This window comes from Plecotus auritus (assembly GCF_963455305.1).
Source record: "Plecotus auritus genome assembly, chromosome: 1".
Lineage (NCBI taxonomy): Eukaryota > Metazoa > Chordata > Mammalia > Chiroptera > Vespertilionidae > Plecotus > Plecotus auritus.
In genome coordinates this window covers 77,922,174-77,947,746 of record NC_137770.1, presented here as the reverse complement: position 1 = coordinate 77,947,746, position 25,573 = coordinate 77,922,174, and the positions used below count along the sequence as shown (strand labels likewise).

The 25,573-nt window shown below is 38.1% G+C and overlaps 1 protein-coding gene and 1 pseudogene across 4 annotated transcripts in view; one reads left to right on the top strand and one right to left on the bottom strand.

Annotated features, from left to right (window-relative positions):
* The window catches only part of DPH6 (diphthamine biosynthesis 6), a gene marked incomplete at its 3' end in the record, with an annotated part of 271,055 nt that overhangs the window by 121,562 nt on the left and 123,920 nt on the right, over positions 1-25,573 (bottom strand). For all 3 annotated transcript variants that reach the window (XR_013959609.1, XM_080651060.1, XM_080651061.1), the window contains exons 6-7: positions 18,392-18,453; positions 2,219-2,313 (exon numbers count right to left, since the gene is read on the bottom strand). Coding sequence is in view for 2 of the 3 variants with exons in the window: in XM_080651060.1 (XP_080507186.1) it covers positions 2,219-2,313; positions 18,392-18,453 (157 nt within the window). The remainder of the gene's footprint in view (positions 1-2,218; positions 2,314-18,391; positions 18,454-25,573) is intronic.
* LOC308238726 (oxysterol-binding protein-related protein 8-like) lies at positions 21,072-23,889 on the top strand (annotated as a pseudogene). The gene is made up of 2 exons: positions 21,072-22,030; positions 22,278-23,889. The product of its transcript is annotated as an oxysterol-binding protein-related protein 8-like (transcript).

The following is a 25,573-nucleotide window of genomic DNA, read 5'->3' as shown; positions in this document are numbered from 1 at the left end:
TTATACTATAACTAGAGGCCCAGTGCACAAAATTCGTGCATGGGGGGTGTGTCCCTCATCCCAGCCTGCACCCTCTCCAATCTGGGACCCCTCGAGGGATGTCCAACTGCCTGTTTAGGCCCGATCCCGGTAGAATCGGGCCTAAACGGGCAGTCGGACATCCCTCTCACAATCCAGGACTGCTGGCTCCCAACTGTTCACCTGCCTGCCTTCCTGATTGCCCTAACTGCTTCTGCCTGCCAGCCTGATCACCCCCTAACCACTCCCCTGCCAGCCTGATTAATGCCTAACTGCTCCCCTGCCAGCCTGATTGCCCCTAACTGCCCTCCCCTGCAGGCCTGGTCACCCCTAACTGCCCTCACCTGCAGGCCTGCCCCCCCCCCCAACTGCCCTTCCCTGCAGGCCCAGTTGCCCCCAACTTCTCTCCTCTGCCAGCCTGGTCACCCCTAACTGCCCTCCCCTGCAGGCTTGATCGCTCCCAACTGCCTTCCCTTGTAGGCCTGGCCCCTCCCAACTGCCCTCCCCTGCAGGCCATCTTGTGTCCACATGGGGGCAGCCATCTTGTGTGTTGGCATGATGGTCAATTTGCATATTACTCTTTTATTAGATAGGATTTCACCCTAGCATGCAAATTCTTTTCTTGAATAACCAGAGTATTATTTCATAGCAATAACATCTAATGCACAGTTCATTCATGAATTGTTTTGTGACCATAGTAGTCTGAGAAATATCTTCTATTTATGAACTTACTCTCATTACTTGTACCCTTTACTATCTTGTATCATAATATATACAGGCTACAGGCACAGTGCATGGATTCGTGCACCGGTGGGGTCCCTCAACCTGGCCTGTGCCCTCTTCCAATCCAGGACCCCTCAGGGGATGTCAGAGAGCTGGTTTCGGCCCAATCCCTGCAGGCCAGGCCAAGGGACCCCACCGGTGCACGAATCAGAGCACCGGGTCTCTAGTATGCATATATTTGGTTAATCTCTTCCTGCCCTCCTTCTTCCCCCATTCCCTCTGAAATTTATCAGTCTCTTCCATGTTTCCATGCCTGTGCATTGAGCATCTGACCCCTGATGGTCAGTACACATCATAGCTACCAGTTGAACAGTCTATTGGTCGTTTAGGCTTTTATATATATAGATGTATCCTCCTCCCGCCTTTTCAGGCAGGAACTGTTTGAACATCAATGGTGCCCAGAAGAAAGTTTTGGACATAATAGGTACTTGATAAATATTTGCCAAAGAAATTATTATGTTGATGATTATTAATGGAAAAAAGTTAGGAGAACATGAAAGCAGCAATAGTAAGTGACTATTGCATACAGTAATAAAAGTGTCTTGGCCATGTTTCACAAGGTAAGTGTATTTTTTAGAAACTTCATCTAAAGTTGTCATGATTTTCTTAGATCACTCCTTCCCTCATTATTACTATGTACAAAGAAGTCACCTCTTACTGCTGAATATATTGAAGCTGTCCATTCTATACAGAATTCTAATCTTTCATCAGATGAAGTTTCTGAAATCAAGCATAATTCTGACAATCTTTTCCAAGAAGCAGAGGCGCTTAGGAGAAGCAGATAAAGTGCTCTCTCAGCACATGAGAAGAACGACATAAATTAGAGTATGGGTAATAATGTAACAAACTGGAGAAAGTTCCTGTTTTTCGTTACACTAATTTTAACAATTTATGGCAAAGAAATCACACTACTCACCATAAACCGAATCCACTTAAAAAACAAAGTTTATTTGTAAAAATAACCCCAAATAATTGAAGAGAGATGATTAGTGTTACCATTCTATGTTGTTAAAGTCAGAAAAAAGGAGAAAGAGGATGGAGTTAATGGAACCCACAGGCTACTGATGTGGCAGTTTATCAAATGTAGCTGTAATGAAAGATAAATAATACGGGCAATTCACACTTCATGAAAGGATAAAAGTGTCAGTGTGTAGGTACCAGTTTTACTGCAGGCCATAATCAGCAAGTAAACGAAAGTGCGGTGTCTAAAAAGTTTATAGCCTTCTATGAAGGCCTCGTCTTGTCAGTATTGATTTAGGTATTCAGACGACTTCACTGGTATTAAACAAATTGAGTGTTTGTGAACTTAAAGGACATGTTCTATTTCTCCCAACAAAAGTTGCCTCAGGCTTAATGTTAAGTTCTCCCATCACTTAAATTTAAAGAAAGGGAAGAAAATGCTGAAATGATATCTTACACAATTATTTTCTTCTTAAATAGAGGGCAATCCAAAGTGAACGTTTCATACTCTCCACCTTCTCCACAAACATGGACTCCATATTTCTTAGAAAGCTGAAAATAAAAATAAGAAAAAGAAGCAGTAAACTTAAAATTAGATAGCAACAATGCTCACTTAACATATTATTTTATCCTAAAAAATATCCACGTAATAAACTTTAATTCCAAAATAGATTGTAAGCTACAGAAAAATTATTTTATATTTCTGCTTAAAACATGTATTTAAAGCCATTTGAAAAATGTTATCATAAAGCATAGGATTTTTAATAATCCCCAAACCCCTACAAAAAGTGAAAGCAACCTACATTTTTATGTATAATGAGAAAATTTAAAGAATCCTATACATTTTAGGGATACACTTGCTTTAGATTGAAAGGGAGGCTCAGAAAGACAGGCACTACGTCATTATGTAGTAAATGAGAATATATGCAGCCAAACTGGTGCTTTTCCCCTGCCCTTTGACCTATATAGGGAAGGGAAAAAATATGTTGTGTTTAGAGCATTTTTAGTGACAGACACAGAGAAGCAATCTAAGGCCTTTCCTTGTGAACACAAGAAGTCACAAACATAGTTATTATGCTTAAGGTTATTGGTAGCAGTAAAGTTCCAAGAGTACTGAGAGCTATGAAGTTCTCAAGCTGCACACAAACTTTAGGAAGATCCATCTCCAAGAAAGGATGGGATAGCTTACAATGTCACCTAATTAAACCCGAAATTAAAAACATAAACAAGTAAACAAAGAAAAAACACACCCGTAATTTGTATTAAATATAAGCTATATTATTCAAATGATCCTGATACTGACAGTAAAATAATCTGCTTGGCTGTCCACGGCTGGAATCAGAGCTGGAGCATGCTCACTAGCTGGTTCAGAATATCCCTGTTCTTGTGTAGAGGCTTCATCACTAAGATTCCATCTCCTTCATTCTGAATTTCCGAGCTCTCCCTGCTTATTGCCTCTCCTAGCCCAAAGGAAGAGTGACAACACAGATGTTCTTTGTGACTGCCAGCAATGGGACCAAGGCCTAGCTTTAGTTTTACCTGCATACTTATGCACTTATTTATTTGGTTATTCTTGTGGTTGTGCTATCATTCTGAATCCATCACATTTCAACTACTGACTATGTGTCTTTAGGGACTTGACACATGAATCTACGAAAATTCTACTGTTCCTTCCAAGGATCTGTATTAATGTGAATGACACTGTAAAGCCAAATGCAAGCAAAGAGAGGGAAAGGAAACTTCTGTAGAAGAACTCACAGGAGCAAAGTAGATAGATTTCACCATTGGCAATAAAGCAGAGAATCAGCAGGCAGAATTATGGAGGGTGGTTCTTATGGGAGCAGATAATAGGAACATTAATTTTCCATGTAACCACTGTTAAGATAAGCTTTTAAAAAAACATTCTGAGCAGATGTGAATGACTTGGGTCACTGCATAGTTTGTAAAAATGTTTGGGAGTCTGAGCATGTAAAAAATAAATTCCTAATAAATGAGAATTACTTACATGGGTCTATTTTGTTCTGACACACTTATTTATATAGATAAATATTCCTATCTATAATAACTCAATTTGAGTGCTACTGATTATTGAACTGAAAGGTTAAGGGCATCATACTTTTCCTTGTCTAATTTTCTATCACTTTAAAAGATTGTAATAATCCTGTGAGAATTTCTAATTACATCATTTTTTTCCTTTTAAACCAGACTGATTTATCTGTTAGTCATTTTAAAATTAGAAAAAAAATGGCAAATGAAATTGCACTTCATCCTGTCCCCGCCCCCCCCACCATCTAGAGAAAACTATGAGGTTCATAAAATCCACTACAATTTCATTTTACAAATAATATGCTTTACAAAATAATTTCATGCTGCATATATTCATCCATAGCACTTATTTAAGAGGCACTTATTGAATACCTGTAGGTTTGTCATTGTTTTAAGTGCTGGGGATAACAACGGGAACAGACATAAATTATACATATAACAGCTTACTGTCTGGAGGTATAGAAAGAATGTTAAACAAGCAATTACAATAGAGGGTAGTGGTAGCTTTGATGGATACATGAGTGCTGTGGAGTGTACAGCAGGAGACCTAACTAGAAGGAACTCAAAGGGCTTTTCAAAGTAAGTAAAACTTAAGCTGAAGGATAAGGAACCGGGAAATATTAGAGGGAGTGAGGGAGGGAGAGAGGGAAAAAGAGAGAAGACAGGAGAGAAGGAAAACGTTTCCAGAAGGAACAGTGTGTGTTAAGGCCCAGAGCACATGATGATTACTAAAAATTGAAATAAGTTTGGCAAAGCTGGCGCATAACTAGAAGAGTAATAGTGAGATAAGGGTGAAAAGCTAGAAAGAGGACTGATCTTATGGGGCTTCACAAGCCATGCTGAATCATTATCCTAAGGTCAATGAGAAGCCATGATAGGTTTTCAGCAGAAAACTGACCTGATTGTTGTTGTCTTGAGAAAGATTCTGTTTGCACAATGGAGATGGACTGGCAGGGAGTAAGTCAAGAAGCAGAGAGAAATGAGAAGCTGCTGGAGGAATCATGGCAGGAGGGTAAGATTTCCTGACCCTGGGAAGTAACAGTGAGGATGGAGAGGAGAGGGCAGGTATTTTGAAAGACTTTTAGGAGATCTAAAGAATGATTAATTGAATAGAGGAGTGAAAAAAGCTAAAAATAAATAAGGACAATTCCCAGCTTTCTGCACTGGGAAACTGGATGGATGGTGGCTCTGCTTACTGGTGTCTCTGCATGAGAAGCAGTTTGCTGGGAGAGTCCGATGACCTTACCCCTTTACAAATTTTAAGTGGCATGTGATACCACGGATGTCTCTAATCTCTGTGATTACTCTCCTCAGGCTTATATGATACCAAATTTTCTAAGCTATTGTTATGCTTCTCTGACTCCTTTCCCTTCTTCTGCTCCTAAATTATAAATAACCCTCATAATTCTCTCTATAAGATGTTCTTCTCTCTTACTTCAGTCCCTCAGATGGTTTGTGCATTCCATGGCTTCAAGCATCACCTTTACACTACTTTGCTGCTGCTAATACTAACACTATCATTACTAATTAAAGACTATTTGCTTTATACATTAAAGTTAAGTAAATTATCCTCAAAATGACTTTTAAAAAAATACATATATATTTTTATTGATTTCAGACAGGAAAGGAGAGGGAGAGAGAGACAGAAACATCAATGAGAGAGAATCATTGATCAGCTGCCTCTTGCACTGGGGATCAAGCCCACAACCCAGGCATGTGCTCTGTCTGGGAATAGAACTGTGACCTCTTGGTTCATAGGTCAACACTCAACCACTGAGCCTTGCTGGCCGGGCCTCAAAATGACTTGTACCAGTAATAATATATAAGCATATAGGTTCTGAAATCAGAGAGATTTAAAGAATAAATTCCAGTTCTGCTACTTCCCAGCTATGTGACTTTGGAAAAGTAACTTATCCTCTATTGATTACTCATCTATAAAATGTAAACATCAATATATCAACAAATAAAAAGTGCTGGCGAGTATGTGGAGAAAAGGGAACCTTCATGCACTGTTACTGGGAATGCATATTGGTGCAGGCACTGTGGGAAACAGTATGAATTTTCCTCAAAAAATTAAAAACAGAACTGCCTTTTGACCCAGCAACCTGAAACACTGAAACATGAATTCTGAAGAATATATGCATCCCTTTGTTTATAGCAGCATTATTTACAGTAGCTAATATCCGGAAACAGTCGAAGTGCCCATCAGTAGATGAGTGGATAACAAAGCTGTGGTACATTTACACAATGGAATACTGATCAGTCATGAGAAAAAAGTAAAATCTTACCTTTTGCCACAGCATGAATGGACTTAGAGATTATTATGTTAAGTGAAATAAGTCAGTCAGAGAAAAGCAACTACCATATGATCCCACTTATATGTGGAACCTAATTAACAAAATAAACTGATGAACACTGACAGCTGTCAGAGGGGAGGGGGGTTGGGAGGTTGGGGCACTAGATGAAAGAATGTGAAGGTATTAAGCAAAACACACCACACATATACATATTTATTTATATATTATACATATAAAACACATATACACAGACAACAGTGTGGTGACAGCCAGAGGGAAAGTGGATGGGGGCTATGTGGAGCTGGGCAAAGTGGGAGAGGGGGGAAATGGGGACAGAAAGAGACTTTGCTTGGGATGATGGGTGCACGATGCAGTGTGCAGATGATGTTTTGTTGAGTTGTACAATTGAAACCTGTATGATTTTGTGAACTAATGTTACCCCAATAAATTCAATAAAAAATTATAGCAACCTCATAGATTTGTTAGACGAGTAAGTAAAAATAATGCATAAAACACACTTAGCATAGAATATGTAAGCACTTAGTAAGCACTTTATAAATACACAACTGTAAAAACAGGTAAGGCACACGCTGTAGTGAGGCACAGTGAAAGCAGCATTGCATAATTGGGTAAAAGCAGCACCTTTGGAAAGTCATTGGTTCAGATCCTAGCTCTGTCACTTTCTAGCTGTGCAATCTGAGGTCATACAATCTATCTGCGTGTCAGATTGCTGATCTGTGAAATAGAGATGACACAGGACCTATCCCATAGAAAAGCTTAATGTACTGCGCAGAGCATAAAAAATAACCAAATACCTACTAATTTTATTTTCCCTTTTCCAGAGCGGAAAACTACATTGATTTGCAAAGGTTATGTAGCTTAGAACTGAACAAAAGCAGAATTTAAAGTTATGTCCTAACTCTTACAAAATGATGATAAATTATAAACCTTAAGTCTGTAGCCTAAACATCTTAATTGTGCTCCAAGCTCATAGTTTCAAAACATATTCCTTTGGTTTATATTACCATTTAAAACTCAGTATGTTAAAAACCAAGCTTATCATGTTCTTTCTCATCCTGTTCTTCTCTACAAAAATATGTGCTTCTAATCTCCCCAGTCATTATGCGTGGAGTAATATTTGATTCTTTATTTCCCAGCTATGGAAATTTGGTGCTAATTTCTTTTTCATTCTTCTGTCAAAATCTTTCTTTCAGTTGTGTTCTCCATCCCTGCTTGTCAGGGACTCCTCCCTCTAAGCCCTCACAACTGTTTCCTAAATCAGTATCTTATACTCTTTCTCATTTCCAACTTCTTCTTCTCCCAAATCCATAAATACTGCTGCCAGACTAAATTTCCTGAGACATATTTTAATAATATGAATCATTGCTGATAAGCCTTCTATATCTTGTTATTTCTTATGCCAAATAGGCTGGTCCATCTCTGAAGGCTAGTTATGGTTGGGCTCTAAATCCCCACCTTGGTTTCTTATTAATCTACCAACACCAGCTCTTAGTTTCATTTAAACCAAATCCCTCATTGTCCCTGCATGTCTTCTTGCTAAGATATCTTCAATCATCATATTGATTCACTTTGTTGCCACCATCAATTGCACTTATTCTGGTTTAGTGCTTCTAGCACCCAAAAGAGTGGTATATATTCCTTAAGTAGTCAGCACACATCTGCTTACCAATGACTCAGACTAGAAGTCAGATTTCCCAATTCTATGGGAAAAATCCTGGAAAAGCAACCAAATCTATATATTCATAATTTTTTAATGTAATATGGTTTCACTCTTCATCTAGCAGACAACTTTTAGTTAGATAATCTTAAGAAAGTTCTTGAATAAAGAGCAGCTGCTGCCCTAGCTGGTTTGGCTCAGTGGATAGAGCATCGTACTGTGGACTGAGGGGTCCTGGGTTCGATTCTGGTCAAGGGCACATGCCCAGGGTTGTGGGCTCGATCCCCAGTAGGGGGCGTGCAGGAGGCAGCCAATCAATGATTCTCTCTCATCATTGATGTTTCTATCTCTCCTCCCTCTCCCTTCCTCTCTAAAATTAATAAAAATATTTAAAAAAAGAGCAGCTGCTGCTGGTAAGGATGGTTGACTGAATCCATGTATCTACTCTCACTACCTTCTAAAAGCTTACTGGAACGTGTGTCTTAAAAAGGCCTAACTCACAAAGATGGAGAACAGAGGCGAGAAAGGATATAATCAACCAGTTTAGCAGAACAAGGTAAACTGAGTCCTAGGCCAACTGTGGAGAATGTAGAGGATCAACTCAATTGACACAGCAAAATAACTCCTTCCTCTGAACCAACAGGGTGAGGAACTGTGGACACTGGATACCTGCAGAGGTGAAGGGAAATGAAAAGGGCACCAAAATAAGAAGGGTTGACTGGCAGTCTGTTTAACAAGCAGAGATCCCTAGATCCCTTCCCTCTTGACTGGCAACTGCCTCTCTTCCACCTACAGGTTGAGAACCGCTGCTGTAGAGCCTGCCGTCGGAAAACACAGATATTTACATTAAGATTCATTAACAGTAGCAAAATTACAGTTATGAAGTAGCAATGAAAATAATTTTATGGTTTGGGGTCACCACAACATGAGGAACTGTATTAAAGGGTCGCGGCATTAAAAAGTTTGAGAACACTGAACCTGGAGGTTTCTTCTCTATAGAGGAATTGGCCTGAAAAAAATGAGACACAGCTGAGGGCAGAGGCACTACATTATACAAAAAATAGAGGGATTCAGTTAATTTATGCACACAAGATTCTGAGAACTCTACCCATTTTCCCTGCTCAACTAAAAAAACAAAACAAAACAAACAAAAACAAAACAAAACAAAAACAAGCAGCAATATGCTTTCACTTTAAGACCAGAGACTAGAGAACAAGTTTTTGGGAACCTAACCAACATTACTTCCCTATAGTGAAAATCAAGTCACAAAGCCACATCAACACACTTTGTGCTTAATATAAAAATATTAGGCCCTACTCTTAAATATGAGCAGAACACTAAAGATTAGCAAAGACATCTCTAAATTGGAATCTAAGGACCAAAATAATGTAAAAAACAGATTATGCAGGGGAGAAGGAAACTGAAAAACAAAACAAAAAACCTCCCAGGAACAAAAAAGGGGATTTCATTATAGTAAGGATTGAGTATTATAGATAAAAAAAATTCAGAGAACAAAAACTGAGCTTTTAGAAATTAAAGATATGATATGAAAAAACTTAATTGAAGAGTTTGAAGGTAAAATTAAGAAATTCTCCCAGAAAAGGCAAAAATAAGTTAGATAAAAGTAGGAGAGAAAAAGAGACATCTAATTAATAGGAATAACATGAAGCAAAAACAGAGGGGTGATAAATACCATTGAATCAATTCAAGAAAATTTCCCAGAACTGAAATTTTCAAACTGAAAATTCTATCTATCCAAGCACAATGGATAAAAATGTAAGCACCCAAGTCACAGTGCGTAAGACTTTACAATTCTAGAAGCAAAGAAATAGCTTATATACTCACACAGAGAAGATGGAGAGAGAAATAATTAAGGTCACATATGAACAGTCAGCAATGATAATAACTTTGAGCTTCTCAACAGCCTACCAATCTGTCATAAGTAAAACAATACTATCAAGATCCAGAGGAAAATATTCAAAAATGGAATTCTATGACCTGCTAAAGAATCAATCAAATGTGAGAAAAGGATATAGACATTTATAAAATTTCACAGTGTTTCAAAAATATATACCTCTTATGGACCCTGTCTTTAAAATTTTCTAGAAAATATGCTTTACAAAAATAAGAATAAACAAAGAAAATAAATACATTGGATCCAGGAAACAAGAGCTCCAACACAGAAGGAAGGTAAAGGGACCTCCAGAACTATGGTGAGATGCTAGGATGACAGCCTTGTTAAGGTATAGTAGGAAACGGGTCTAGATCACACCAAGTCAGAAGGCCCTGGAAAGGTTCTACAAGAGGAGGAAACTGACAAAATACTTAATATGTTTGAACATCTGGATAAGAAACTAGAAAACTGGCAATGAATATAGTGTTGAATTAGTGACAAGTACATAGAGTACTAAATAAATGAAGAAAACAAGACAATAATTAGTTCAAGGGGAAAAATAAAAAGTTGTATAGGAAAGGTTTATTATTACTATTAGTTTATTACCTAACTCAGCTGTAAATGGGCTTTCATAATTCAGTAAACACTGACTATTGACCCAACTAGAATTGCAATATAACCATATGGGAAGATGGAAGGAGAGAATGAGTTGCACATATATGATGAGGCAAAGGGAGTTCAGACAGCTAAATCTGCATATTCTAGAGTTGGAAGTCAATAAATATGGCTAAAGTTGGGGAGGGGGGCTGAGGGGAATCATGAAGCACTAATATAAACATGTAATTTAGAGATATGGAGGTAAATATCAAATGATCAACTTTAAGAGATTAAAAAGTCTGATGGCTTAATGGGAGGAGGGAAAAACTAGGAAGGTTGTCTGCACCAAAATTTGAAGAACTATTTGAGAGTACGAACTTTGAAAAACATTGTAAAATATCACAAAAAAATAGGAATACTCTTAAACATTTAAAGACACAGTTCTTAACCTTTAAAATTTGATGCAAGTTTTAAAACTTTATTTTATTTTTTTTAGACAGATGAAGAGGAGGAGAGAGAGACAAACAGACAGAGAGAAACATCGATGTGAGAGAAACATCAATCAGTTACCTTCTGAATGTACCCCGACAGTGGATGGAACCCACAATCTGGGTATGTGCCATGACTGGAAATCAAACCTGCCCTGCCACCTTTTGGTATATGGGACGACACTTCAACCAACTGAGCCTCACTGGCCAGGGTGATACAACCTTTTAAATAAAATTCATCTCCTTTTTTGAACAAGGAGAAAATAATTCAAGGGGGGTAACACCAAATATAAACAGAATCCACTGTTCACTTATCAGGTGATTATTTTAGGAACTTGCAGAAGTTAAAGAAGTTTAATCTAGTTAATTTAGATTAATAAATAAGCTTTAAAGTTGTATTTTTTGACCCAGAAATTATATTCCTAGGAATTTATCTAAAGAAAATAGTAATTAGGAATATACATAAAGATTTATTAGGGCCCTGGCAAGTGTGGCTCAGTTGATTGGAGCACCATCCCTTACACCAAAAGGTGGCAGGTTAGATTCCCAGTCAGGGCACATACCCAGGTTGCAGTTTTAATTCCCAGTTGGAGAATGTGCAGGAGGCAGCAGATCAATGTTTCTCTCTCTTGCTCTAAAAAGAAAAAGATTTACTAGGAAAGATGATAATCATTGAGTCATGAAATTATAACAATTTTTAAATAAATAACATTATTTAAAATAATTTAGAAATAAATATTTCCAAGAAATAATTTGTTAAATTTGTGAAGATATAGTCATATGTAGAATATGAATATGTTGGAATCTACACAGCCATTAATTAATATATTTTCAGAATAGATTTAGTTATGTGGAAAAATAAGCATTTTTTAACATTAGGGAAAAAAGACAAATTGTATGTATAGTTGAACCTAGTTATGTAAATAAAACATGTACAAGTATTTAACCTTGTGAAATGGAAGAACAAGGAACTCTCAGGAAAGAATCCATTATGAAATATACCAACATGTTAGCAGTTCATCGGGCAAAAGAACGGTTTTTTTATTTGCTTCCCTACACTTCATCATATCTCAAATTTTCAGCAATAAGCAAGTGTTTCTATGTTATTTTTTAAAAACTGTCATTTATCTCTATTCCATATTCCATTTTTCTTTATCACAAGCAAACATTTAAAAATATTTAATGTGGATCTTCTTTTTATGCCCCTGCAAATGTATTATTATTTTGTGTGCCTATAGTTTTAATTTATTTCAATGTTGATTTTATTCATTCGGCATTTTGCTGTTGTATGCACATTGAATATATTTTTCTAACTGCAGACTTGTCTTTCATAAGGGGAACCCTACCACATTTTAACTACTGATTCTTCCAGAAACAGACATTCATATTGCCTCCAACAACCCCAACACCATCAAAAATAACCCTGCAAAAGACTATTCTCACTTATGTCCTCTTATGGACTGAGTTACTACTTCCAGGAGGATATATATATATTTAATCTAGGCATTGCAATATTGCCCTTCACAATAGTAGTAACAATCTACATTCTTAGAGAGGTTGTATAAATCCCCACCTGCTAACAGTTGGCATTATCTATCTTTCTCATTTGTGCCAAACTAGTACAAAGTAACATCTCACTGTTGCTTTAACTTGTATTTCTCTGAATACTGAATCAGTTTGAGCATCTCTTCATATCCATATTAGGTTATGAGACATTCTTTATCTGTATAGTGGTTCTCCATAGCCTTTGTCACTTTTCTGGTAGTATTGCTATCTTACATCTTGATATATACCAGTTAATAATTCCTTGAGAGTTTTAAATATTACTCTAATTGTAGTGTCTAACATTTTTTCTATATATTTTACAGAGATGAAAAGTTTCAGAATTATTCTTTAGTAATGGCAAATTTTATTTATAATAGTAAACGTTGCTAACATTTATTGAACACTTAGAATGTGCCAGATACTGAGCTAAGCACCTTATATATCATTCCATTGTTATTACTTCCATTTTACACATGGGAAACTAACTAGATCAACATTTCAGGTAGCAGTAGAATTGGTATCTGCACCTGGGCTCCTGGGTACAGAGGTAACTTACATCTGACCCCAAGGGGTCTGAATTAACTAGGGCAGTGGTCAGCAAACTGCGGCTCGCTGTTGACTAATGAGTTTGCCGACCACTGCTAAGCCATTACCCTTACCCAGAAGTTCTGACTTCAGGTTAAAGACATTAGTACTTTATTAAAAATGTTTTTTAAGTGTTTTTCCCTAAAGCAGTGGCTGGCTGTCTTACAAGTTTCATTTTCCCCAAAGACAGACTGTGCCATGTTAAGGAGTCTACATTTTGTTTTGAGGCAATAGGGAATGACGCACAGTTTATAAGGAAAGTAATATGATCAGATTTGTATTTCATATATATTATGAGAGCAGTACTGTGAACAATGGATAGACAAGGGGTAAGGCAGGTGGGAGATAGACTTAAGCTATAAGATTGCTGCAATATAGTACTTGTCTTTCTCTAAGTGGCTTATTTTACTTAGCATAATGCTCTCCAGGTCCATCCAGGCTGTGGCAAAGGGTAAGATATCCTTCCTTTTAAAGGCTGAGTAGCATTCATTTACATAAATGTACAACAGCTTTTTTATCCACTCATTTATACTGATGGACACTTGGGCTGCTTCCAAATTTTGGCAATTGTAAATAATGCTGCAAGTACCATATAATTTGACTCAGATGTGGAATCTAATGGACAAAATAAACTAACAAAATAGCAACAGACTCATAAACAGAGAACAAACTAACAGTTGTCAGAGGGGAGAGGGGTTGTGGGCTGAGTGTAAAAGGTAAAAGGATTAATTAAAGAAAAAAAAATCCATAGATACATACAACAGTAGGGTGCTTACCCAAGGGAAAGAGGGGAACAGGGAGGTCCAAGAGGGAATAGGGGGATAAGTGGTGACAGAAAGAGACTTGATTTGAGGTGGTGAACAAAAAATACAATATACAGATGATACATTGTAGAATTGTATACCTGAACCTACATAATTTTATTAACCAATGTCACCTCAATACATTTGATAAAAAAGCAAAAAAAAAAGATTGCTGCAATAACCTAGGGCAGACCCTAATGCAGTGACAATAAGGATTAAAAGAAACAGATAATAAGATAGCAAGATGATAGAATTAAAAGAACTTGGAGCCTTATCTATATATGTAAAAGCCTAAGCGACCATTATGACGGGTCTCTATGATGATGCACTGACCAGCAGGGGGTAGACACTCAATGCAGGAGCTGACCCCTGGTGGTCAGTGCACTCCCAAGCCAACCTCCCACTGCCAGCCAACCTCCTGAGGCTCGCCCCCCCCATCTGGGAGAGACAGCCCTGATCAGCCCCAATCATCAGCCAGACTGAGGGAACGCACAGTGCATAAATTCATGCACCAGGCCTTTAGATAATAAATAATGGAATATGTGAAATCATTTATTACAATTCACTTTTTTTGGCTTAGACCAGTGGTTGGCAAACTGCGGCTCGCAAGCCGCGATTTGCTGCTCTGTTGATTCATGAGTTTGCCGACCACTGACCTAGACTCTCGATTCCAATTTCAGGCTGTTGTTGTTCCTTGTGATTAAGCCCCTATCCCAGAGGTCGGCAAACTCATGAGTCAACAGAGTTTGGCCCAAACATTTTTTTTTTTTAATAAATCTTTATTCAGATTATTACAATTATTTCTCCTTTTTTCCCCCCATAGCTCCCCTCCACCCATTTCCCACCCCACCTCTGCCCTTACCTCCCCCCCACTGTCCTCATCCATAGGTGTATGATTTTTGTCCAGTCTCTTCATGAACCCCCCATACCCCTTTCCCCCTGAGAATTATCAGTCCACTCCCTTTCTATGCCCCTGATTCTATTATATTCACCAGATTATTCTGTCCCTCAGGTTTTTAATTCACTTGATTTTTAGGTTCACTTGTTGATAGATATGTATTTGTTGTTCATAATTTTTATCTTTACTTTTTTCTTCTTCCTCTTCTTTAAGAATACCTTTCAGCATTTCATATAATACTGGTTTGGTGGTGATGAACTCCTTTAGCTTTTTCTTGTCTGTGAAACTCTTTATCTGCCCTTCAATTCTGAATGATAGCTTTGCTGGGTAGAGTAATCTTGGTTGTAGGTTCTTGCTATTCATCACATTGAAAATTTCTTGCCACTCCCGTCTGGCCTGCATAGTTTCTGTTGAAAAGTCAGCTGACAGTCGTATGGGTGCTCCCTTGTAGGTAACTAACTGTTTTTCTCTTGCTGCTTTTAATATTCTCTCTTTGTCTTTTGCTCTTGGCATTTTAATTATGATGTGTCTTGATGTGGTCCTCTTTGGATTCCTTTTGTTTGGGGTTCTGTGGGCTTCCTGGACTTGTAAGTATATTTCTTTCCCCAGGTGGGGGAAGTTTTCGGTCATTATTTCTTCAAATAGATTTTCAGTATCTTGCTCTCTCTCTTCTTCTGGCACCCCCATAATTCTGATGTTGGTACGCTTGAAGTTGTCCCAGAGTCTTCTTACATTATCTTCAACTTTTTGGATTTTTTTTTTTTTGCTTTTTGCTTTTTCGGTTGAGTGTTTTTTGCTTCTTTGTAATTCAATTCTTTGACTTGATTTTTGTGTTCCTCTTGTCTGTTTTTGGGTCTCTGTATAATATTTTTTATTTCAGTCAGTGTATGTTTAATTTCTAGTTGGTCCTTTTTCATATCTTCGAGGGTCTCGTTATATTTATCGGCCTTTTCTAGGACATTCTTAAAAAGCCTTATAACCGTGGTTTTGAATTCTATATCCAGTCGTTTGTTTTCCTCCATTTCTTTCGTTTGTGATCTGATTCTTTGACGCCGCATTTTCACTGCTTCCCTGAGTTGGTAAGGTAGATTTGTGTGCTAGGTTTCCAATATGGCCCAGTGGGTCTGCCTCCCCAGTTAACCTGAGGTGGACACTCCTGGTGCACCCCTTTGTGGACTGTGTGTACAGCCTTGTTGTAATTAAGTCTTGATTGTTGTTGGTATCACTGGGAAGAATTGACCTCCAGGCCAGTTGGCTGTAAGGATCAGCTGTGTCTATGCTGGAAGAAGTTCGGTGCTGGAGACAGCCTTATAGGATTAGACTTGCCAAATTGCAATAGCCTCTGTGCTCAGCTTGGATGGGGTGGAGTCTCAGCCTTGGCTTCCTGTCAGCCTTGCCCTTGCGCGCATGTGCGCTTTCAGTCCTCCGCCTTCCCCAGCTCGAGTCTCCGCCCGAGAGTCCAGACTCCCCCCACAAGAGCGTGGGTCCCCAGGGGCTCGCCTGGAACTGGGGTTCACTGCAGTCAGAACTGGGGCTCAGTGCCGTCAGGAGCCTCTGACTCCCTTCCAGTAGGGAAAGCCTGTGGCAACCTCCGCAGCCTTTGTGCGCACTGGCGTGCATGCACGCTTTCAGTCCTCCGCCTTCCCCGGCTCCCGAGTCTCCGCCCGAGAGTCCAGACTCCCCCCCCGTAAGAGCGTGGGTCCCCAGGGGCTCGCCTGGAACTGGGGTTCACTGCAGTCAGAACTGGGGTTCAGTGCGGTCGGGGGCTTCCTTCCCTCTTCCGCCAGAGAAAGTCAGCCAGGCTCTCAGCCGCCCTTCCTCTCTGCGCGCACAAAGACCCTTTGCCGTACCTCCAATTCTCTGTGAGCTTTTCTCTTCCTTCTAGTTGTAGAATTTTCACTCAGCCAGCTTTCCTGTGGTTCTGGATGGTGTCCGTTCTGTCTTTTAGTTGTAGTTTTGAAATTGTTGTGCGAGGCAGCAGTTTAGGTGTTTACCTATGCCGCCATCTTGTTTCTTCTCCTGGCCCAAACATTTGCCCCAAACTCGCGAGCCACAGTTTGCTGACCACTAGCTTAGACAAATGAGTAGACAACAGGACCCCTCACTGCCAGGAAAGAAATGTTCAGTTCTGCAGTCAATGTTGAGGTGCTTGAGGACATCTAAGACAGGAAGGTGCTAACACATGCCTGGAGCATATGAAGAAATGGAAGAACAGACTTAATTGGCATAAGAATAAAATTCGCAGTTGAAGTCCTGGGGATATTTAACATCACCACAGGAGAAAGGCTATGGATGGAACCACAACATATAAGGGGTGAAATATATATGGTAAGCCCCAAAAGTAAGCTAAGGAAGTACTCAAAAGGTTTTAGGAGTGAATGGCATCATAGAAGCCAATGGATGACAGTTTCAAGAAGGCATACTCTCAGAGAAGTCTAGAAAACAGGGCCTCAAGTGTGTTGTTGATATTGAGGAACCAGAAGATGATATACTTGATCACTGTTTTAGAATTTCCTAGTGCTTGTTTAGAGATGTGAACATAGATACAATGCTGGCCATAAAGCAAATCGCCTTAGGAAGAGTCTAATCAGAGGGGCATGGAAAGTATCCATGCCCATTAGATAGACTTAAATAAATGAACACCAACTTGTCTAGAAATCAAATATAATTTGTCATAATTATATAATCATTTCATTTTTATTTTAATCTTTACTATTTGCCTAGAACATATTAGGTCCTTAATAATGCTTAATGAAAGAAAGAATGAATTAACATCTTAGGAATTTCTAAGTATTTGGTACATATTGATAAACTACAAAATAATCAAATATAAATAACTCAAAGAAAATGTGAAAGCCATAAAGTTAATGAAGAGTGTAACTGCCGACAGTTCACATCACAGCAATGGTATTAACAATGCTGATGAATTAAGAGTATGGGAGGGAAAATGATAACATTAAAGGAGTTCATAAAAGTTCTTTCATAAAAATAGGGTGATTTTCTTTTTTCCATCATGATTGTGGAATAAAAAACTCTAATAATTATACTATCCTAGTTCATGAAATACTATCATACTATTCATAACATTTGCCCCAAAACTCTAGTAAAATACAGGGTGGGAAAAAGTAGGTTTATAGTTGTAGTACAAATAAATAATATAATAATTAATAAATAATAATACAAAAATAAATCCTGTGTTTTGCATACTCACAACTAAAAACCTACTTTTACCCACCTCTGTATAACACAGTTAAAAAAAAGAGTGAAAATAACTGAGTCTTTCTTTAATGTTTAGAACACATTTAGGATTTGACAACAATAAGGGCTAAGCAATTGTAACTTGAAATCTTGGGAAACTTCTTTACCACTCTGTAAATTAATTTTCTAATTGGTAAAAGAGAAGAGGTTAAATTAGATATTCTTTAAAGGAAGTTTCTACTCACATTTCTGATGAATAAACATCTAATCACAAAGATTATCAGATACTTTAGAAGTGAAGGACTTTCTGTATAGCCTAACATGTCCATGTCAATAAAAGTAAACTTTCTGATAGAAGAATTTCTTTTTATATACAGCTTACTTTTTTACTTAGGGCCTAAGTCTTATGCCAACAAGCTGGTAATAATTTCTATAATTTTAGACATTTTCATACCCATTAGAACTTTAAGGTTTTCATAAAAACGTATCATGAATATATCTGAGTTTTTCTAGATTAAATTTGATTTCATAATTATAACAGCACTATTTTTCCACCCTTTAGATGCCTACATTTTGAGAAACACGTAGTATAAATTCTTACCTCTAAGAGATGAGGCTCCATTTGATCCAGGGTTTTTCCAAGATGCTTATCTGGACTTAAACCTGTCAAGAAAGTTTAAATTTTTAAAATAAATGTCTGAGTAAAAGTTTAAAGACACATCCCCTTCCCTCAACCCCTCTTCACTTGGAAACCAGTATGTGTGAATTTTAAATTGACCCTAAAATAAAATGTACTTTGCTAATATTTACTTTCTTATTCCCTTTTGATAACTGTTTTTCTTGTTCCTGAAAAATGTTTTCTTCCAATTCATTTCAATTGCATTGTGTCAACTACCAGATGCAGTTTCAATTTTTTTTCTTTTTTTTAGGAATTGTATGTAATTAGGACAGACAAAAACAAGTATCATTTCAAAGATATAAAATTTAAATCATTGATAATTTAATTTAATTTTTATTCCTCTTCTCTACTATTATTTATATTTTAAATTGTATTTATTAAATTGATTAGGGTGACATTGGTCAACATGAACATATGTTTCATGTGTGGATTTCTATGTTACAAGATCTGTATATTGCACCGTGTGCCCACCACTCAGAGTCAAATCTTCTCTTGTCACCTCATATTAGGACCCCCTACTCTCCCCACCCCTTTCCCTCTGACAACTACCACTCTATTGTTTCTGTTCATAAGTTTCAGTTTTATATCCCACATGGATGAAAACATGGTTCTTAGCTTTTTCTATCTGACTTATTTCACTTAGCATAATGTTCTCAAGGTCCATCCATGTTGTTGCAAAGGATGCTATTTCATCCTTGCTTATGGCTGAGTAGTATTCATATATATATATCTCACATCCTCTTTATCCAGTCCTTTATCACAGGACACTTTGGTTATTTCCATGTTTTGACCACCGTGAATAATGCTACAATGAATATAGGGGTGCATATATCTTTGCGAATTCATGATTTTGAGTTTTTTGGTTATCTATCCAGGAGAGGGATTGCTGAGTCATATGGAAGCTCTATTCTTAATTTTTTGAGGAATTGCCAGATGCTTTCCATAGTAGTTATACCAGTCTGCATTCCCACCAGCAGTGAATGAGATTTCCCTTTTTTCCACAACCTCCCCAACATTTGTTATTGCTTGTTTTGTTGATACTGGCCACTCTAACAGGTGTAAGATAGTATCTCATTTGTAACTTTGACTTGCATTTCCCTAATTGCCAGTGAGATTGAATATTTTTTCATATATCTATTGGCTGTTTGTATATCTTTTTGGGAGTGGTGTATTTTCAGGTCCTTTGCCCACTTTTTGATTGGATTGTTTGTTTGTTTGGTGTTAAGTTTTACAAGTTGTCTATATATTTTTAATTTTATTTTTTAACTCATGGACAACTGAGAATTTTCTGATTCATACCTATTTTATCTGAACTTCAAACACCTTACTTAGAGAATAAATAGAAAATAGAAGAGTGGTAGACTGGTAGGCTTATCTAGTTAATTCACTTAATAATCTATATATATACTAAAAGGCTAAGTGACCGACCGTACGTCTGCCTGACCGGCTGGTACATATGACGCGCACTGGCAATTTAAAAATAAACGTTGACTCGCACATGCGCAATACATAGAAAGCTCTTGCTGGCACCAATGGCACACATGTGTTTCTCGAAACTGAAGTATTCACAAGATCTGTGGAAGGAGAGATTGTTCTGATTCCAAGAATTGATTTGTCCCCATCTGACACTGGCCTCCCATTTAAATTAATTCGAAGACAGTTTCCTGTGATGCCAGCATTTGCGATGACTATTAATATATCACAAGGACAAACTCTAGACAGAGTAGGAATACGTATTCCTACCCGAACCCATTTTTGGACATGGTCAGTTATATGTTGCTTTCTCTAGAATTCGAAGAGCATGCGATATTAAAGTTGTAAATACTTCATCACAAGGGAAATTAGTCAAGCACTCTGAAAGTGTTTTTACTCTTAATGCGGTATACAGGGAGATATTAGAATAAGTTTAATCAATTTATCAGTCATTGTTTTTATCACTGTTGTTTTTAAAACAGGTTTTTGTTGTTTTTATGTCATGTCTTTGTTGTTATATCATGTTATTATTATTTATATATTAATCAATTTATATATTATTTTCATATACATTTTACTAATTTTCTTCCATCTATGACACTTCTACTATATAGAAAGGGTGAGTAGCAATATTAAAATATTTCTTTTAATTTAATTTCCTTTCAATGTGCACGAGTCCATGCACCGGGCCACTAGTAGCATATAAACACAAATAGTTGTACCATCAAATTAATATTTCACTTTGATGACCACTTCTGTGACAATGTATTTTCCAAGTAAAGACAGAGACAACTCTGAAAAATCATTATGTATCAATAGCACATGCATAGTCTCCTAAAGATGTTGAACCAGTGGCTTTTGTGGCAGCAGCCACCACTAATACAGGACAAACAGAGGGGAGGTGAGGGCTGGAGTTCCCGCCCCACCCCTACTGGAGGTTGGAGCCTGCAGTCCCTCCACAGTGGTGATACTGAGCCCTGGGCCTGGGCTCTGACCAGACGCATGCAGGGCATCAGAAGAATGGACTCCCAATGCCCCTCCAATTCAGGGGTTCCACACTGGATTTCCAGATTCACAGGATGGCTAACATTATTATGGAAAGAGAAGTATAATCTTATCTTCTTTCACTATGGGGGTAGGTTCGGCAGATGGAGAAGCTGACTGGACTTTGATCTTGCCACATTCATAAGTTGTTGAAGTTTAAGAGATGCTTCTTAGTGATAGCAAAGATGTCGTCGGGCCACAACTGTGGTAGCAAACAGTGAAGAATCTCAACTTCTGACTCCAGGAAAGATGAGTCAGTGCCAGGGGAAAGAAGTTTATCCAACCCAACCAAAGATTTGTATGAGTAATTTTTTAAGTCCAGCAAGTCCTCATAGTCAGGATTTTGAAAGAGGAAAGGAAGATATTTCTCAAAATAAAAATGCTTCTTCTCTTTCTATGTCAAAAGCAAGTCTGAATCTAAACTTCAAAATGAGTTGGAGAAGGGCAGTTCAGCTTCAAGCAAGCTCCCTAAACAAGAATATCTCAAGGTGGGAAAAAAAAGTTCCCGATAAGAAAAGAGCCGTGAAGGAGTCACTCAGTACAGTCACAGACCCTTCTGTTACTGTTATGGCTGATTGGCTGAAGATTCGTGGACCTTTAAAGAGCTGGACCAAGGTTGGTGTGTGTTGAAACCCGGGTGCTACTGATTTATAAAGCCCCCCAAAATGGTCAATAGGTAGGAACAGTCCTTCTGAATGCCTGTGAAATCGTTGAGCATCCATCAAAAAAAAAAGGGATGGCTTTTGTTTCAAACTTTTTCATCCTTTGGAGCAGTCTATTTGGGCGGTAAAGGGTCCAAAAGGTGAGGAAGTTGGATCCATAACTCAGCCCTTACCTAGCAGGATCATCTGATCTACTTTGGGAGTCAGATGGAAGGTGCTGAACGGATGTTTTGGAGTTGGCTTTGAAATGTCCTAGTCTTCTTAAACATACAATGACCAGGGAAAGAAAGGAACATGAATTGAGCATTTCATCAGAGAGCACACATGTGACTTTGTATCGTTTATTACATGCTAACAATCTCCACAGTGGCAACAACCTCTAGTTAAATAATAATGAAATTGAACAACAGCTTTTTTTTAAAATATATTTTATTGATTTTTTACAGAGAGGAAGGGAGAGGGATAGAGAGTCAGAAACATCGATGAGAGAGAAACATCGATCAGCTGCCTCCTGCACACCTCCTACTGGGGATGTGCCCGCAACCAAGGTACATGCCCTTGACCAGAATAGAACCTGGGACCTTTCAGTCCGCAGGCCGTCACTCTATCCACTGAGCCAAACCTGTTAGGGCTGAACAGCAGCATTTTGAGGACCAAGATATGTATTCTGATAAATCCAATAAAGAAAATGACCAAAAGCATGATGAGCCTGACAATGAGGTGATGGGGAAAAGCGAAGAAAGTGACACTGATACATCAGAAGGCAAGATGACACATATATCGAACTTGAGCCTCTTGAGCCTTTAAAGGAGACCGGGTCCTACACTGAGCAGAGCCATGAGAGACTCGGAGGGGAGGGGAGGTCTCTCAAATAGCAACTGTGTCTGAAGAAAACCAAAGCCTTATCTGGGCACTGCTGAGACAAGTCCGTCCTGGCATGAACCTGTCCTACATTTATTTTGTCCTACATTCTTTTCTGAATAAACTTTCATATGACTACTGTCATGCAGATTTCCTACTGAGGCTGCTCTTGAAGAAAATCCTTATTTCTGTTTGAAGAAAGTAGTGAAATGGTATTTGTCAGGATTCTATAAAAGGCCAAAGGGATTGAAGAAACCTTATAATCAAACACTTGGTGAGACTTTCAGTCATTTGTGGATTCGTTCAGAACAAACAGCAAAACATTTTATACTGCTGAACAGGTGTCCCACCACCACCTGCCTTTTATGTTAGTACTGCAATATTAGATGCAGAAGCACAATTAACTTTCTTGAATAGAGGTGCAGATTATGCAATAATAATGCCATATGCTCACTGTAAAGGAATTATTTATGTACAGTGACACAGGAGCTTGGTGGAACAGTCAATATTACATGTCAAAAAACTAGATACTGTGCAATACTTGAATTTAAACTAAAGCCATTTCTAGGTAATAGTGAGTGCCTTTGCTAATCAGATATTAGAGAAACTTAAACTGGGAAAGGAAGTCTTAGCTACCCTGGAAGGTCATTGGGATAGTGAAGTTTTTATGAATGACAAAAAGACTGATAATTCAGAGGTTTTCTGGCACCTAACACTAGATCTTAAGCAATGGAGATTAATAAGGCACATTGTAAAACTGGAAGAGTAGGGAGACTGAAGTAGTGAAACTCTGGCAGCCAGTCTCTAGAGCCATAAATGCAAAAGACCAAACCACAGCTACTCTACAGAAGTAAGTTTCAGAGGAAGCTCAAAGACAATCTGCCAGAGATTGGAAAACAAAAATAGAGTGGACCTATAAGTTACTAGAACTTGATCAACACACGGGAGAATGGCATTACAAGTTTGCAGATACTTGACCATGGGACTCACTTAATGGTATGATACAGCTAGAAAAAGATGGTGCTATCCAGACCAAAGTGAAACATTGCACTCCATGGTTAATGTCCTAAAAATGAAAAATAAGCCAACCAGGCAACAGAAGAAAGTGGCAAAAGGCTATTCGTCCCCAGACCCTGATATACAGGATTCATCCAGAAGTAAAGCCCAATCAGTAAAACCAACTATAAGAAAGAAAGGGATTGAATTGGGAGATAGTCAAAATTCCACTGAATCTATAAACACAGGAAGAAATTATGGCTCTTCGAAATAATTTAGTGTCAAACACACCTGCCCAAGGATTATTTTCTGCAACAAAAAGACTACTTCATCGTTTTCCTCCCCATTTTGCTTCAAGTCATAATAAACTTCATGTTTAAATAGTTCTTTACAGTCGAATCAATGAATTTGAATAATCAGATTCAGCCTGGGACCAATGTTCAAGGTGGCTTGATCTTTATTAAAACATCACATAGAGATGTTATCCTTTCCCTGACCAAGGTCATAATGTTAGTCTTTTATATTTCCTTTTCGGTTTTAAAATGTTGCTATACACATTTCAATCTTTAATCCAAGTAGAATTTACTTTTAGCTATCATATATGGAGTATTATAACTGTCTCTCTTGTTCATGGATAATAACTACTGTTTATGGAATCCCTCCCCTACTGAGGTACTGATGTACATGCCGCCTCTGTCAAACACAGAGTTGGCATTCATATGTAAGTCTATGTCATGTCACCTACAATTTACTTTACACTATTTCAGTATTACCAGTGCAATATACAAGTGTCTGTTTAATCTACTAGACATGGTTAATTGGCTAGTAACAGACTTTTTAAAGAACCTATAATTCTGAAGGCTACAATTTCTAGTTATCTTTATCTTAGACTAGAGGCCCAGTGCATGAAATTCAAGTGCGGGTACGGTCCCTAGGGCTGGCCTGCGATCAGGGCCATCTTCCCCGGCTGCTGACAGCCAGCCCACCCCCCGCTGTCACCCATCCCTGGTTCCCCATTTGCCATGGGGCGATCGGAGCCTGCCGGCCGGTGGGACAGGGGTTGGAACTGAGAGGTCAGCTGTTCCTGCCCGCTCGCTGGCCCGATCCCTGCCACAGGTCGCCCTCCAGTGTGGGACGACCAGCGGGGTGGGGGCCTTGGCCTGGTGCTGCCCACATCTCCTCCACCCAGCCCTGATTCCCTGTTCACCATCGGGCAATGGGAGCCTGCCAGCTGGGGAAAGGTACCGAGAGGTGGTCAGTGCACCTCATAGTGACTGGTAGAGTGGTTGTTCTGGTCATTCCGCCGTTATGGTCAATTTGTATATTACCCTTTTATTATATAGGATTATTATATAGGATAGGCAAGATACAGTTTGCTAATTAACCTAAAGGCTGTTAGAAATTTCCTTGTGAAATTTATTTATTTAAGAAAACAAATTATCTAGTACTTACTATGTACAAGGCACTGTTTTAAGTGCTCTATAAATATTAACTAATTGAATTCTCAAAACAACCCAATAAGAAGGTACTATTATGGTCCTCATTTAACATAGGAGAAAATTGAGGCATGGAGAAGTTCAGTGACTCTCTGAAGTCATCCACTACCAAGAAATAAAATCAGGATTCAAACCCAGGCAGTCTGGGTGTGGAGTCCAAGCTTTTAATACCATACTATGCTTTTTTCTATGCTGGGTTAAGGATGTTTCTATCTGTACATCACTTGTTAAGATTTGTTTATTGTTTTAATCATTATATTTGTTAAATATGCTTATTAGAACATGAACAAATTTTATAAACACTTTGTCCATATCTACCAAGATGCATTCCCCAATATTTTCACCAATTCCAAATCTTATTAAATTTAAAACTTTTGCCATTCTGATAAAAATATTGGTATTTGTCTCATTAGTATTTTTATTTGTATATCTTTACTTTTGTATGATTGAGGTTGAATATGTTTTTCAGACATTTATGGCCAGATTTATAATCTTTTTTTTTTTACTGTAAATTTATTGTTCATATTCTTTGACCATTTTTCTAATTGACTATCCATCCTTTGGTAATAATA